This window comes from Oncorhynchus clarkii, chromosome 3, assembly GCF_045791955.1.
Source record: "Oncorhynchus clarkii lewisi isolate Uvic-CL-2024 chromosome 3, UVic_Ocla_1.0, whole genome shotgun sequence".
In the NCBI taxonomy this organism is placed as follows: domain Eukaryota; kingdom Metazoa; phylum Chordata; class Actinopteri; order Salmoniformes; family Salmonidae; genus Oncorhynchus; species Oncorhynchus clarkii.
Window position 1 is genome coordinate 51,472,749 of NC_092149.1, and position 15,261 is coordinate 51,488,009.

At 43.2% G+C, this 15,261-nt stretch overlaps 1 protein-coding gene across 7 annotated transcripts in view; it reads left to right on the forward strand.

The window, feature by feature from the left end:
• The window catches only part of LOC139396950 (myosin light chain kinase, smooth muscle-like), a 96,992-nt gene extending 82,113 nt beyond the window's left edge, over positions 1–14,879 (forward strand). For 4 of the 7 annotated variants that reach the window (XM_071143884.1, XM_071143906.1, XM_071143897.1 and 1 more), the window contains 14 exons: positions 484–531; positions 1,214–1,341; positions 2,435–2,591; positions 4,038–4,343; positions 4,558–4,584; positions 4,782–4,866; positions 5,139–5,342; positions 7,384–7,601; positions 7,890–8,013; positions 9,437–9,589; positions 10,067–10,190; positions 11,577–11,667; positions 12,189–12,317; positions 12,458–14,879. In XM_071143884.1, coding sequence (XP_070999985.1) covers positions 484–531; positions 1,214–1,341; positions 2,435–2,591; positions 4,038–4,343; positions 4,558–4,584; positions 4,782–4,866; positions 5,139–5,342; positions 7,384–7,601; positions 7,890–8,013; positions 9,437–9,589; positions 10,067–10,190; positions 11,577–11,667; positions 12,189–12,317; positions 12,458–12,690 — 2,027 coding nt within the window. In that variant the 3' untranslated portion in view covers positions 12,691–14,879. The remainder of the gene's footprint in view (positions 1–483; positions 532–1,213; positions 1,342–2,434; positions 2,592–4,037; positions 4,344–4,557; positions 4,585–4,781; positions 4,867–5,138; positions 5,343–7,383; positions 7,602–7,889; positions 8,014–9,436; positions 9,590–10,066; positions 10,191–11,576; positions 11,668–12,188; positions 12,318–12,457) is intronic. The other 3 variants (XM_071143915.1, XM_071143922.1, XM_071143930.1) reach the window with 1 other exon arrangement.
• Positions 14,880–15,261: the final 382 nt, after the last annotated feature.

Consider the following 15,261-nt stretch of genomic DNA (forward strand, 5'->3'; position numbering starts at 1 on the left):
TTCTAAATCTACAAATGTGATATATTTCCCACAGTATGTGCTGGGTCAGAGGCTTGCTCACACGCTGGACTGTTTCCAGCTTGTGTCAAATGATCTGTACAAATCTTCACCTCTGCTTTGATCGAATCAGTCTGACTGTCAAAAGTAACAGCCCTTAACGGGGATCCAGAGAAATCGCTGCAGGCACAATTAGAGAAATATGTTAGGAAAAAGAATGGCAATGCTCTTTCTAATGCTTGCTGCGGTAGCTCACAATGATGGAATAATTAAGTGCAGTGGCCATTAATTTATGTGAATCCGACACACTCACTACATTTTTAGATTCCGTCTGGTTTCAGATCAATGTTTTTATCGTGTCAATTTCACACATGAAGAGTCACACATGGGATTCAATTTGTACCAAATCTTCTCGTTTGTTCCATTTATCAAATGCATTGACACAACTGCCTTCCTAATTGCAATCATTGATCTTCTCTTTTCCAGGTGAGGCGAGGATAAAGAAACCGAATACAAAGATGCCTCCCAAACAGGGTAAGAAAGACTCCTCTGCCATGCAAACATGTTACTTAGGGGCGTCTCAGAGTATGAGTGCTGGTCCAGGATCAGCACCCCCCTGTCCATGTCCATGCTATTCACTGGGATCGGAAATTCTTAACTGAGCCTCTATCGTCACTCCTACTCGGAGAGTCGCTTGATCAATAGGGCCCAGTACTAACTCTCTCTGGGCTACTGAAGAGCCCACAACCAAAATGTCAACAAGCGGTATAGATGATTCCCCAGACTCTATGTACTCTAGCAATCTCGTCCAACAACAGTGATCCATGCAGTGGGATAGCCCAGAGGACCTGGCTCGTGTGTCAAACACTGGCCATACCTTGCTGCTCTAACTAAGACTGAGAGTACTGCTCCCTGCTATGGCAGAGGTCTGTGGGTCCTTGTAATGGCAATCGGAGATCCCCCCCCCCCCCCACCATGCTGTAGTGTAAACCAACCTGCCTTCTAATAACGAGAGCCAGGGGAGCACGTCACCCAATCCGAGCAGCTGTTCCAGTTGTGCTTTGTTCGCTGCCGGGGAGCATTAAGACGTTAGCAATGGAATGGCGTGGGGCAAGGGCGGAAAGTCACAAGCCTGCCCAAACGCAGAGGTTTGTTCTGATGATAGATGTTCCTGGCTGAAGTGACTGTTGTTTTGTGTGTGTGTGTGTGTGTTCAGCTATGCCCCCTCAGATTGTCCAGTTCCCAGACGACATGAAGATTCTGGCAGGGGAGAAGGTGGAAATTCTCTGTAAGTTTGGAGGAGCTCCACCAGTCAACTGCACCTGGCTCAAGTTCCGCAAACCAGTAAGGACCAGTCTTTACAAAATAATTGACAACCTTGATAAAGGGGCGGCAGGGTAGCCTAGTGGTTAGAGAGTTGTACTAGTAACCGAAAGGTTGCAAGTTCATATCCCCGAGCTGACAAGGTACAAATCTGTCGTTCTGCCCCTGAACAGGCAGTTAACCCACTGTTCCTAGGCCGTCATTGAAAATAAGAATTTGTTCTTAACTGACTTGCCTAGTTAAATAAAGGTTCAAAAAAAATAAAGATGAGCAAAAATGACTGGTGTCGAAATGAGAATGTGTAAGCAGAAAATAACCCCATACCTACTGTAATGGATCCTTTGATGTTATGGGGCTATTTTGCTTCCAGTGATCCTGGGGCCCTTGTTAAGGTCAATGGCATCATGAGCTATCAAGTACCAGGGACATTTTAGCCAAAAGCCTGGTTGCCTCTGTCAGGAAGCTGAAACTTGGCTGCAAGTGGATATTACAGTAAGGCAAAAACCCCAAGCATACATCAAAATCCACAAAGAAATGGTTAATTGGCCTGGGAGCAGTTCCATCTCAGTCTCCGGACTTTGAAAACCTGTGGTTTGAATTGAAGATGTCAGTCCATAAGCGCAGACAAAGGATATCAAGGATCTGGAAGGATTCTGTTTAGAGGAATGGTCTAAGATCTGTCCCAATGTGTTTACTAACTCCTAAAACATTTTAGTAAAGGGCTCTGTGCCGTTACCCTCGCAAGGTGAGGATGTATTGTAAGGTTTTGACCTCTACCTTTTGGAGAGAAAAACAAGTATTACTTGCTAAACAAAATCTCGTTCTCTGAGCAATTGTATAATTTCCCCTTTTTTCTTGAATAGAATATAGCTCAGTATTTGAATTATTTATTTTATACAGTCATTTCTGCTCATCTTTATCGAGGGTGTCAATAATCCTGGACCCCACTGACTCTAATACTATGCCCCCTATCTCCACCATCTCCATCAAATATATCATATTTAATTACACTATACCAATTCAAGGATGTAGCTCTCATCATTGTAGCCTTGAACACGGTTTCAACGAACATATGTCGCCTCTGTGAAACCACTGCCTTTTGTCTTGTATGCAGATTCAAGAGGTCAAAGGTGATTTAACCATTGAAACCACTGAGGTCACCAGTAAACTGACCATCGCAGACAGCCAGCAGGACCACTGTGGCTGCTACACCCTCGAACTGCGAAACAGCTACGGCTTGAGACAGGCAGCTCTCAACCTCACCATTGTGGGTACGTTCCATTTGACACAAATAGGGCAGCGACGCCATTTTTTTTGCCTCCGTTGATGAGATTCAGGAGGCGATTACGAGTGGCGGAAGTCTTTCCCTTTTTCAAGTGAGAGATATATGGTATTAATCCACTGTTTTAAAACCACTGCTCCTACTGATACCGATCATTGTATTGTCTCTCGTTAAAAAAAAAAAAGAATGGTGGTCCTGTAGCTTTGGGGAATGTTGTTGGGGAAGGGAAGGTATGCAGGGCCGGGCCAGCTCCAACTCTTGGTATCCTAATACTAACAGGCCGTTGCAGGGATCTCCAGTGGCCTTTTAAGGCTGTGCTTTCTCTCCAGCTGTTGCTTCAATGTGAGGCCCTTTGCCACTGCTGTCCATAGTGGAGTGTATCCAGTCCGACTCCTGGAATACACCACAGCCAGGGAAAGAGGACTTCTAGAGCTGCTCCATATAAACGCCACCGCTTATGTGCCCGGAGAGCTGTTAATAGCATACGAAAAGGCACGAAGCGCTTGTTAGACGCTGGTAAAAAAAAAAAATAGCCTAACTACTTAGACGCTTGTTAATGTATATGATCCTCGCGTTTAGGTTTATGGTTCTTGGACTGTATGTATGGAGTATAGAGGTTTAGTTTTGAATTGTTTCATGTAATGTGTGGCCCCTTTTTTTGCAGTGACATTGAATCATCCCGCATGGCAGAGCTGTTGATGTCACGCTGTGCTCTTTTGGGGGCGGTTTCGTTTGGTATTTTACAAGGGACCACTGGGGATTTAAGTGGGGGTATGCTTTTAACAGCTCGGGTAACGTGGCACCCCTCTAAACAAACCAGGGGGAATAAGTGTGCTGTACCTAGCAGACAGTCTGGGGCATGTCGTCTGACACCAGCAGTACATAAAACGGATCCAGACTCCATGTGGAGCCTCCCTGTCACGGCTCTCACTTTTCATCTGCGCTCACGAACAGTTTCCCCGTACTGTGCCTTTAATGGAGAAGCTGACATTATTGTGTATGGTGCAACTGCTGTTGACGAATGGAGTTGGTTCAAAAGGTAGCCACTTTTGCCAGACAGGAAGCTGCTTCATTCCCAACACAGCTGTGCTCTTGTGTGCACGGTTATTACTGATGTTGGTGAATGGAAGGACTGGGAGACCTATGTTAACAAATCGAGTGACTCATCACGCCTTTTCAATGGCATCAAACTATAGGTGCATGTCCCAAATGGCGCCCTATTCCCTATATAGTGCGCTACTTTTGACCAGGACCAAAAGGGTCAAAAGTTAGTGCACTATATAGGTTACAGGGTGCCGTTTGGGACTCAGCCTGGAACAGGTATCGCCACAATGTGAACATGGTTTTGTGGGGCTTGTTGAAAGGTCTAGTATTGTGTCTGAGCATGTTCGCCAGTTGTTGCGTTGATCTACTGTGTGACCTCTCTGTGTTCCAGACAAACCTGATCCCCCTGCACGAGTTCCAGCCGCCTCAGACATCCGCCGCTCCACACTCACACTGTCATGGTACGGCCCCACCTACGATGGGGGCAGTGCCGTCCAGTCCTACAACCTAGAGATATGGAACTCAGTGGACAAGGAGTGGAAGAACCTAGTCTCCTGCAACAGCACCTCCTATAATGTCCAGAACCTGCTGGGTCAGCGCCAGTACAAGTTCAGGGTGCGGGCGGTCAATATTTACGGCATTGGGGAGCCCAGTGCCGAGTCTGAGGCTGTCACAATGTTAGAGGAGGATGTTGAGGGTGAGCTCCCCCTAGTGGGTTTATGGTGTACTGACACTCATTGGTAATACTTAAAATCACACTCAGTGGTAACACTTTATAATCAACCTCATTGGTAACTAACAAGCCATTTTCATTGTCAGACATAGATTTGTATTAATGATGATTAATTCATAATAATAATGATTGAGTCATACTAATGACTAACAACCTTTCTGATCATTTATTCTAACAGAAAAGGAGGAGGTTGAGGATGATGAAGGTATGTTTAATCCAATCCAATATTCCAAGTTTATAAGTAACTGATTCCTTTAAAAAATGATTTTGGTAACATCTTCTATGATACGTCAAATGTTTTATAATATCCTTTCTAATGCCTTATAATGCCCTTTATAATGTGCTATGACAGTGACTATAAACATCCATAATGACTCATAAGTGTCATGCTCCTATGTTCAGAGAAAGAGCCAGACTACAGAGATGTGATCGTTAGAACAGATGTGAAAGTCAAGGATCTGTATGATGTGGAAGAGAGGCTCGGAACGTGAGTACCCATCTATCAACAACTACTATGTCCCAAAAGGCACCATATATAGTACACTACTTCTGACCAGGGCCTATAGGTCTCTGGTCAAAATTTGGGCACTATTATAGGGTGTCATTTGGGATGTGGACAACATGTTGGTCATCAAAGCATTGGTCCACATTGACACGTGTATCTACATATGCAGCAGGCCCACTGTGCACGCCTCTCATCCATGATATCGTCTGTATCAGACTCCCAAAAAATGATCCTTTTCCTTTTCTGTGCTTTAGGGGGAAATTCGGACAGGTGTTCAAACTTTTGGAGAAGGGAACGAAAAAGCACTGGGCTGGAAAGTTCATCAAGGCCTACTCTGCAAAAGAGAAAGATAATGTGAGACAAGAGATTGCAATAATGAACTCCCTCCATCACCCCAAACTTGTCCAGTGCATTGATGCCTTCGAAGGCAAGTCAGACATCGTCATGGTTTTGGAAATGTGAGTATATTTGACCCATACGTTACAAAAAGTTTATTCATTTAGGTTACCCTATTCCCTATATCAAATTTTATTGTCACATACACATGGTTAGCAGATGTTAATGCGAGTGTAGCGAAATGCTCCGACAATGCAGTAATAACCAACGAGTAATCTAACCTAACAATTTCACAACAACTACCTTATACACACAAGTGTAAAGGGATGAAGAATATGTACATAAAGATATATGAATGAGTGGTGGTACAGAACGGCATAGGCAAGATGCAGTAGATGGTATCGTACAGTATATACATCTGAGATGAGTAATGTAGGGTATGTAAACATTATATTAAGTGGCATTGTTTAAAGTGGCTAGTGATACATGTATTAAATAAAGATGGCAAGATGCAGTAGATGGTATCGTGTACAGTATATACATATGAGGTGAGTAATGTAGGGTATGTAAACATTATATTAAGTGGCATTGTTTAAAGTGGCTAGTGATACATTTATTACATCAATTTTTCCATTATTAAAGTGCCTGGAGTTGAGTCCGTATGTTGGCAGCAGCCACTCAATGTTCGTGGTGGCTGTTTAATAGTCTGATGGATAGATAGATAGAAGCTGTTTTTCCAGTCTCTCGGTCTCAGCTTTGATGCACCTGTACTGACCTCGCCTTCTGGATGATAGCGGGGTGAACAGGCAGTGGCTCAAGTGGTTGTTGTCCTTGATGATCTTTATGGCCTTCCTGTGACATCGGGTGGTGTAGGTGTCCTGGAGGGCAGGTAGTTTGCCCCCAGCGATGCGTTGTGCAGACCTCACTACCCTCTAGAGAGCCTTGCGGTTGTGGGTGGAGCACTTGCCATACCAGGCGGTGATACAGCCCGACAGGATGCTCTCTAATTGTGCATCTGTAAAAGTTTGAGTGCTTTTTGTGACTCGCTTCACGTTCCTATATAGTTTACTAGAAACGTAAACAGAGGGTTATTTAGTAGGCATACAACTGGAATGAATACAGGTCCATTTGCAGTTTTGATCTTGAGGATTTTCACTTGGCACTTGCGTGTAACAAATTACACTACATGGCCAGAAGTATGTGGACACCTGCTTGTCGGACGTCTCATTCCAACATCATGGGCATTATTATGGAGTTGTTACCCCTTTTACTTCTATAACAGCCTTCACTTTTCCGGGAAGGCTTTTCTTCTAGATGTTGGAACATTGCTCTGGGGACTTGCTTCCATTTAGCCACGCCGATTTATACGGGCTACGTGCTTCAGCACTCGGCGGTCCCGTTCTCTGAGCTTGTGTGGCCTACCACTTCGTTGAGCCATTGTTGCTCCTAGACGTTTCCACTTCACAATAACAGCACTTACACTTACAGTACCAGGGTAGCTCTAGCAGGGCAGAAATTTGATAAAACTGACTTGTAAGGCCATTCTACTGCCAATGTTTGTCTATGGAGATTGCATGGCGGTGTGCCCGATTTTATACACCTATCAGCAACGAGTGTGGCTGAAATAGCTAAATCCACTAGTTTGGAGGAGTGTCCACATACTTCTGATGTAGTGTATCTGAGTATGAAAATTGATATGATAACGTTTATTTTGGAGAATGTCAAAGGAATTTGATTTGCATTTAAACATCTCCATTATTCGTGGCTAATGATTCATTTTGACCAGACAGACACTTCAGACAGACATTTTGGCTTTTTTATGTGGTGATGCTTGGAAAAAGTTCACTTGCCAAGTATTTGAGATGTAAACACATTAGACTGGACCATTTCCCCTCTGGTTTTTATAGTGTTATCAAATGGTACACTGACACAAGACCACTGGACTCACTTGACTCTCATTTAAAACCGCAATTGTCCTTAGTACTAATTTTAGATGATATGTCTTTGTAAGCTGTCTAAGCTAGAAAACGATATTCGAGATACTCTAAAATGACAAGTATTTGATATCCGGTGAAGGATTTCCATATTTGGCTGTAATGTGTTTTGCAAGATCTCAACCATCATTCTTTCTCTCGTTCTCTCTCTCTCTCGCGCTCTCTGCAGGATCTCTGGTGGGGAGCTGTTTGAGCGTATCATCGATGAAGACTTTGAGCTGACAGAAAGGGAGGTCATTAAGTACATGCTGCAGATTGTGGACGGGGTTCACTACATCCACAAGCAGGGCATCGTCCATCTGGACCTCAAGCCTGAGAATATCATGTGTGTCAACAAGACCGGGAACACCATCAAACTCATTGACTTCGGCCTCGCTCGCAGACTAGGTAACCAGGCCTCGTGTGCACAGGGCATTTTCAGAAATAGGGTTGCGGAATTCCGGTAACTTTCCCCAAATTCCGATGTTTCCCAGAAATCCTTGGTGGGAGGATTCCTGGATATCTTGCTGATTCCCTCCTGATTCCAGGAATCTTCCATCTGGGAAAGTTACTGGAATTTTGCATCCCAATTCAGAATCATAGCGACATCGATCTTTTCATTAACTTCCTATTCTAATGAATGCTAAATGAACACCATTTTCATTTTTGAAACCGTCTTCCCCTGTGTGCTCCTAGAAAGCTCTGGAACATTGAAAGTTCTGTTTGGAACCCCTGAGTTTGTGGCCCCTGAAGTGATCAACTATGAAGCAATCAGTTACCCAACAGACATGTGGAGTATAGGGGTCATCTGCTACATCCTGTGAGTGTCAAACCAGTTATAATGACCCTTATAACCACTTATAACCATTCTTACTTGTAATGAGTAAGCTTCTATGTTAACACTTTATTTGGATAATCCCAAATGGATGGTCTGTAAATGTTCAACTGTCAACAACATTTATACAAACTTTCCGCTAACCCTAATCCTAACCCTTATCCTAACCTAACGTTAACCCTAAACCTAACCCCCTTATCCTAACCTAACGTTAACCCGAAACCTAACCCTTATCCTAACCTAGCGTTAACCCTAAACCTAACCCTTATCCTAACCTAATGTTAACCCTAAACCTAACCCCTAACCTAATGTTAACCCTAAAACTAACCCTTATCCTAACCTACCATTAACTCTAAACCTAACCCTTATCCTAATCTAATGTTAACCCTTACCCTAACCTAATGTTAACCCTAAACCTAACCCCTAACCTAATGTTAACCCTAAAACTAACCCTTATCCTAACCTAACATTAACTCTAAACCTAACCCTTATCCTAACCTACCGTTAACCCTAAACCTAACCCTTATCCTAACCTACCGTTAACTCTAAACCTAACCCTTATCCTAACCTACCGTTAACCTTTAACCTAACCCTAACTGTAACCTAGCAAGCTGTTGCATTAGTATAGTTTGTTGATCATTTGAGCATATGTTGATAATCTATAATGCACTATTCAAATAAGGTATATTTGCTACCGTGTCCCTAATCTCAAAGCTGCCTTATTGGATTTCTCTGGGCTTCCATGCTCACAGCAACAGTTACTTTCTGCAGGCAGGCAGTGTTTGGGCCTCTCCAACCTCTATGCCTGTAAATGGATATAGAGACCGAGCAGAGCAATACTCTCCAGTGCCCCAAACCTCTGTGAAGTCTCCTCGGTCCACAAAGATTTATTACACACTGCTTACATAGCAGTGTTAGAAGTAAGGCTGTCTGATCTCTATTGCCTCAGAGATTTCAGTCGTGCATCCCAAACAGCTGCCTATTCCCTATGTAGGGCACTACTCTTGACCAAAGCCTTAAGGGAATAAGGTGCCCGTAGGGTGCCATTTGGGACACATACTAGGTTTCATCCATCCTGTTACAGAGTCCTGACTCAAAGTGTACATGGTGGATAAAAAGCTTTTGTGGTGTACCGATATAAGACCTCTGTCTAGCATGGAAAACATCTGGGTGTGCCCAATAAGACTGGCTTCGTTGAAAGTGATGAACACTTACCAAGTCTCACCAGTGAGCGCTGTTTAGGGGCCCGGCAGGGTGTGGCGCATTTTCCATGCAGAGCAGAAGTGGTTTTTGGTAGCCCTTTTGTAGGTCAAGCGTTCATTATACTTCTCTCGCTCTCTTTGTCTCTCTCGCTTTCTCTCTCTCGCTCCACCTCTCTCCAACCTCCCCCTCTCTCTCCATTCCTCAGGGTGAGTGGCCTGTCCCCATTCATGGGGGATAACGACAATGAGACCCTTTCCAATGTGACCTCGGCCACTTGGGACTTTGAAGACGACGCCTTCGATGAGATCTCAGACCACGCCAAGGACTTCATTACCAACTTGCTGAAGAAAGATATGAAGTAAGCAACATGAGGTGCTCTGAAACACGGCTTGATTAAAGAGCCACGTGTGTCCCAAATGGCACAGTATTCCCTACATAGTGCACTACTTTACCATACTTTATCATCAAGTAGTGTACGGAATAGGGTGGCATTTGGGCCAAAGCCTCAGTTCTGACATGATTTGAGTGTAAGATGGCTTTGATCAGCCTGCCAGATGTCTCTGTTTAGATTGTTTAGGTGTCATATATATGTTATTTAGTCTCCTTTTGCCACCGGTTGCTTTTGACTCTGAATACATCCCAAATGGCACCCTATTCCCCAAGTAGTGCAAGACTTTTGACTAGGGCTCTGGTCAAAAGTAGTGCATTATGTATGGAATACGATGCCATTTGGGACGTAGCCCCAGATCTCGGTCCAAATCTGTCTGATGATTTGTAATACAGTGTGACTAAAGTCTTTGCGCCTCTCAATGTGCATGTGTCTCTGTGATCGTAGGGCTAGGCTGACATGCGATCAGTGCTATGAGCACCCGTGGCTAAAACAAGACACTGGCAAAATGGAGGCCAAGAAGCTGTCCAAGGAGAGGATGAAGAAGTACATCTTGAGAAGGAAATGGCAGGTTGGTAACAGCAGAACCAGATCGTGTACTGTGTCCCAAATGGCACCCTATGAGCCTCGGTCAAAAGTAGTGCACTATAGAATAGGGTGACATTTGGGGATGCAGACCATGTCTCCGGTTACAGATCAACATATGGCCATCCGTCTTAACCACGAGACGAGCACTGTTGGAGCGGTGTCGTAACGTATTAATCCACCCAAATCAAATCAAATCAAATGTATTTATATAGCCCTTCGTACATCAGCTGATATCTCAAAGTGCTGTACAGAAACCCAGCCTAAAACCCCAAACAGCAAGCAATGCAGGTGTAGAAGCACCCAAACAGGTTTGAGATTGAGATTGAGAAAATGTGCTAGATACAGTGCACTATGAGTTTGGCTAAAGTTCCACTGTAAGAGGCGCTGCGAAAATCACTGTTGTCTGTTAGCGTACCCTGAGCTTCCAAGTCCCTGCAGTTAAACTCCTTCTTTGAGTGCTCGCCCATGAGCAAACCTCTCATTGCGTGAAACGGTCACCATGGAGGTCCATTAGTAGTTCATGAGGTTGAAAAGTACAAACTGTGAGTATTACTTCGGAAAACTAGAACACAAAACAGTAGAGACGGTGAAAGTGGAGAGATGTTCGTTTGACCTGTGTTTTTGATCAAAATGTACAAATTCTGAAGGCAACAATCTCAGGGATCAAGTTATCCACCATGCTTTGTTTATAGAAGCAAAATGTTAAGATCATAGATTGCGTCCCAAATGGCAGCCAATGCCATATATAGCTCTGGTCAAAAGTAGTGCACTATAAATGGAATAGGGTGCCATTTGGGACATTTATTCAGACCTGTTTTCCCCACGGTCAGCATGACATACACCAGTGGACAGTAGATCTGATCTGGTTATACATATGGACTGAGATGGCGAATCACATCAGATTGTGGAGAAGCCAACTTAACAAGTTTCTCCTGACCCAGCCCAACACTCCTGTCAGTGCCCTCTGACCTCTTCCTTCTCACACCAGTCTCTCCTCCAACACTTTCAAGTTCTGTTTGTCTCTCCATCCTTCATCCCTCTTATCATTCTCCATCTGTGCTGAACTCTGTACTGACCTCTGCATCTTTAGTCTTTGAGATTGTCTCTCTGTAAATCAGTCAGGACTATCTTCCTCAGGCTTCCCTCTGCGTCAACTCTGGCCTCTCCCTTATCTCCTTAATATCCTGCCTATAGGACACAGCCCTACTCTGTACTTCATGGCAAACTAACAGGTCATTTCTTATTGTTACAAACAAGGCCATTAATTCATAAGTGTCCTCGTAACATTTCTTGTTGATGTCTATTCCTATACCAAGGACTGTTTGTACTGCGACAGAATGTAACGAATGTATCATTGATTTCACGGCAGAAAACCGGACATGCAGTGCGGGCCATCGGAAGGCTGTCATCAATGGCGATGTTGGCGGGCGTCAGTGCCAAGAAAGGCTCCCCTACTGAAGGTGGCACGGCTTCTTTTTTTTTTAACCTCCTTCTGAATGTTCCAAACCTTTCTGATGTACCCCCGAGCAAACTCAAAGCAGTTTTTGGTTAAAGTGGCTAGATGTAACTTTTTGCAACCTGACCAAATTCACATAGAAATGTGTAGTTATTGATCTATCATTCTACTTGAATGCAAGTCTAAGAAGCGGTAGATCTGTTCTATGTGTGCTAGTTCTATGCTTCCCCTTAAGTTTTGTTTTTGCGTCTTATTACTTTCGGTTTTGTACACCAGATTCAAACGGCTGAGGCAACCATATTTTTGGTTATGGGAAAATATATTTCACAGTGGTTTAGATGGTACAATGATTCTCTACACTATACTAGCTTATTTTGTCATATACACTGAAATTAGGTGAACTACTAGAGTTTTAGCAACCAGGAAATGGCGGAGCGATTTTTGCATAGTGCCACTTTAAGTTCAACTTGAGGTAAAATCAATGTGTAATTTTGTTCCCCCCCACCATTGTCCCATGTTTCATAGAGGACAACCAGTTCCTTGAATGCCTAGAGTATGAGGAGAAAACCCAGGTCAAGCCCACCTTCAGCTCAGTCATCAAGGATGTGGAGGTGGTGGAGGGGAGCGCAGCCAGATTTGACTGCAAGATCGAGGGTAATGTCTCACAACCTCCTCATTTACATACATTACAATCTCCTAATTGACATGTATGGACCCGGGCCCCTATGGGCCAGGGAATAGGAGGTGCCATTTGAGAGACATATACAGTATAAAGAATGTTTGTGTTTTCCCAGGCTACCCTGATCCAGAGGTGGTGTGGTACAAAGACGAACAGCCAATCAAGGAGACCCGCCACTTCCAGATTGATTACGACGAGGAGGGCAACTGCAGCCTGGTGATCTCTGAGGTGAACGGCGACGACGATGCCAAATACACCGTCAAGGCTGTCAACAGCCTGGGCGAGGCCACGTGCACAGCCGAACTCCTGGTGGAGGTGATGGAGGAAGAGGAGGAGGAGGAGGAATGAACGGCACGACCGGTACAAGACTAACAGATGATATCCCCTGTGTTTTAGCCTTTAATCTCTTCAATGGGTCGTTCCACCAATTAGGTGCTTTTTGAGTAGTGTAGCTTATTTCCTCGTTCACGGGGGAATGGAAGCACGTTGTGTGCAACAGGAAGGGGCGATGGAATGCAAGTTTCAAATCAATGTTTTTCTTGTTAAAACATTTCTAGCCCCTCTATCTATGGGTAACAAGGTCGATGTGTTATTCTTGACCCTCCTCAGTTTTCCACCACGAAACACCAGAAAATGTCCTGGAAGAGTAGAACCAGCTCACCTGCTTTTACACTGTGATTTGACTATTAGATGTTCAATGTTCCTTTTGGAAAAACATATTTGATAAGGAATAGGATGCAGAGAGGAACAAAATGCCGAATAACTTTGGCACTTTATTCAAGTCTTTATTCATATTAGCCCTTTACACTGGCCTATATGGATGGGGCTAAGTTGAAATGTGTCTTACAGAAGAAATATGAAAAGCATATGCATGACCATGTTAGCGATTGAAATGGAACAGTTTGGAGATGGCGAAATTAGTAGGCCAAAGATGACTCAACAGTTCATCTGACACAAGATTGAATACAATCATTATACTGTTGCTTTTATGTGCATTTTTAAAAACATTTTAATGTGCTTTTTTTTGTCACATTTGTTGATAACGAAATCTGAAAATACTATGGCTACATTCAGTAACATGATAAGAATATCCCTGGCAAATGTGGGGTAGGTGCAACGCAAGACATCGAAATGACAAAGGGTTTGGAGTGCGAGGACTAACTGGTGTCTTCAAGTGGCCACACACACCTCTCCAAAGTGTGCACTGTTCCTAAGAAATTGTAATGCACTTTTATGACAGAGTCTTCCAACTATAAGGTGGGGTTGTTGTTTTTTTTAGATCTCCTAGCTGTTCCTTTGAGGAACTGGAGCAACACACTTGTTTTGTTTGGAACACAACCCTGCATCCAACACGACTAGCTTAAGTTATAACATATACGATATTACAGGGTTAGGCTTTCACAATGCAATTCGGGGAAGCCGATCCTCATTTTGGTGAGCATTGAAAGGAGTCATGAGTGCCTTCAGGCGTGTGCGCAACGGCGAGTTTCTCACAATAAACAAACGGGCTCATTCTGCTCAGAACAACCAAGGGTGTGACTCCATGGCGTCTTGTAGCTGTACGTCAAACATAGTGATCATTAACGTTGACACTGGACATGAGTTTTATGATATGGAAATGTGAACTGCACATTTGGCCTCGTGGCTTGTATGACGTCAAGGCGGTTGCCCACTTAGCGGGAGGGATGGGGACAACTTTTTGTCGGGCAAGGTGCTCATGTTCGGAAAGGCTGTCAAGTCAAAAACCCACACAGCGCTGCGAGTGTAAAGGGCTACGGATCAGATTGATTTCATTTTCCAGGTGGTCTATTTTAAAGGGCACTTCGTTTTAATATGACAGGCTTTTAAAATGCCATATTTGTGTACAATTTCTACTTTAAATATCAAAGGGATGCGAAAGGCACTCATTTCGTGGAACGACCCTAAAAGCTGCGTTGCTCAGACACTCACCTTCTCCGACACACTCAGAAATGGGCTTGAAAATGGGCTTGATGACCTTTTTGCTCTCTTTGTGCACTTTTCTTTTCTACTTACTTTTCAGTTATAGCAGGTTTCAGATGTTAATATTTATAACATTACCTTTGACATTATCCACATTCCAGCTGTTTGTGCTTTATCCATTTATTTAAAGGTATTTAATTTCCTTCAAGTTATCTACATTTTTTTTCTTCCTCAACCAAACAAGCCCAAAGTGACTGGTGTGTTTGTTATCAGCATTATTTGCAATTTACCCTGGGCTCTTTTTAAGAATGTTTTTTTTAAATTGTATTTTTTATTTAAGCACAGAGTCATGTTATCGTATTTGAGCATCAGTTTAGAGATCTTCCTGGCAAGCACGTGTCCACGATATTACAAATTTGCAATACTAAACAGACCGGTGAATTATCACATCTATATTTGTTTTGTATTAGATGTATGTAGATTTATATTTCTAACATTTTTATAAATGTATCATTTTGACAAATTGCAGATTACATGTAATGTGAACACTACAAGTGTAGTTACTCACAGTTACTAAATAAATGTTTATCACAAAATCATGCTGGATGTATTGTGATTGGGATGAGGTTCCCATGGTGTTAGAAACTTGGGGAAATAATGGATTGTAGATTGATTGATTAAAATAAAAAATACTTTCTTTTTTTTTTTTTTCGGGACTGGATTGCACAATGATGTCAGGCTTATTTCCGTTGTGGTCGCTAGATGCTTTTTTCCCCAGAGGAGATCAAGTTTATGAATTTCCTGGCTGGGCTGTGGGACAGTGGATGTGCATTGACAAATAACATTTAACTGTTAATAGGCATTACCTGTGGATTATCGTGAATAACTGACGGCAATCAATCAATCGGCATACAAGATCCAAATTTACAGTTTTTATAATTAAAGATTAAACACGAAACATACTGTGCGCTTTGATTG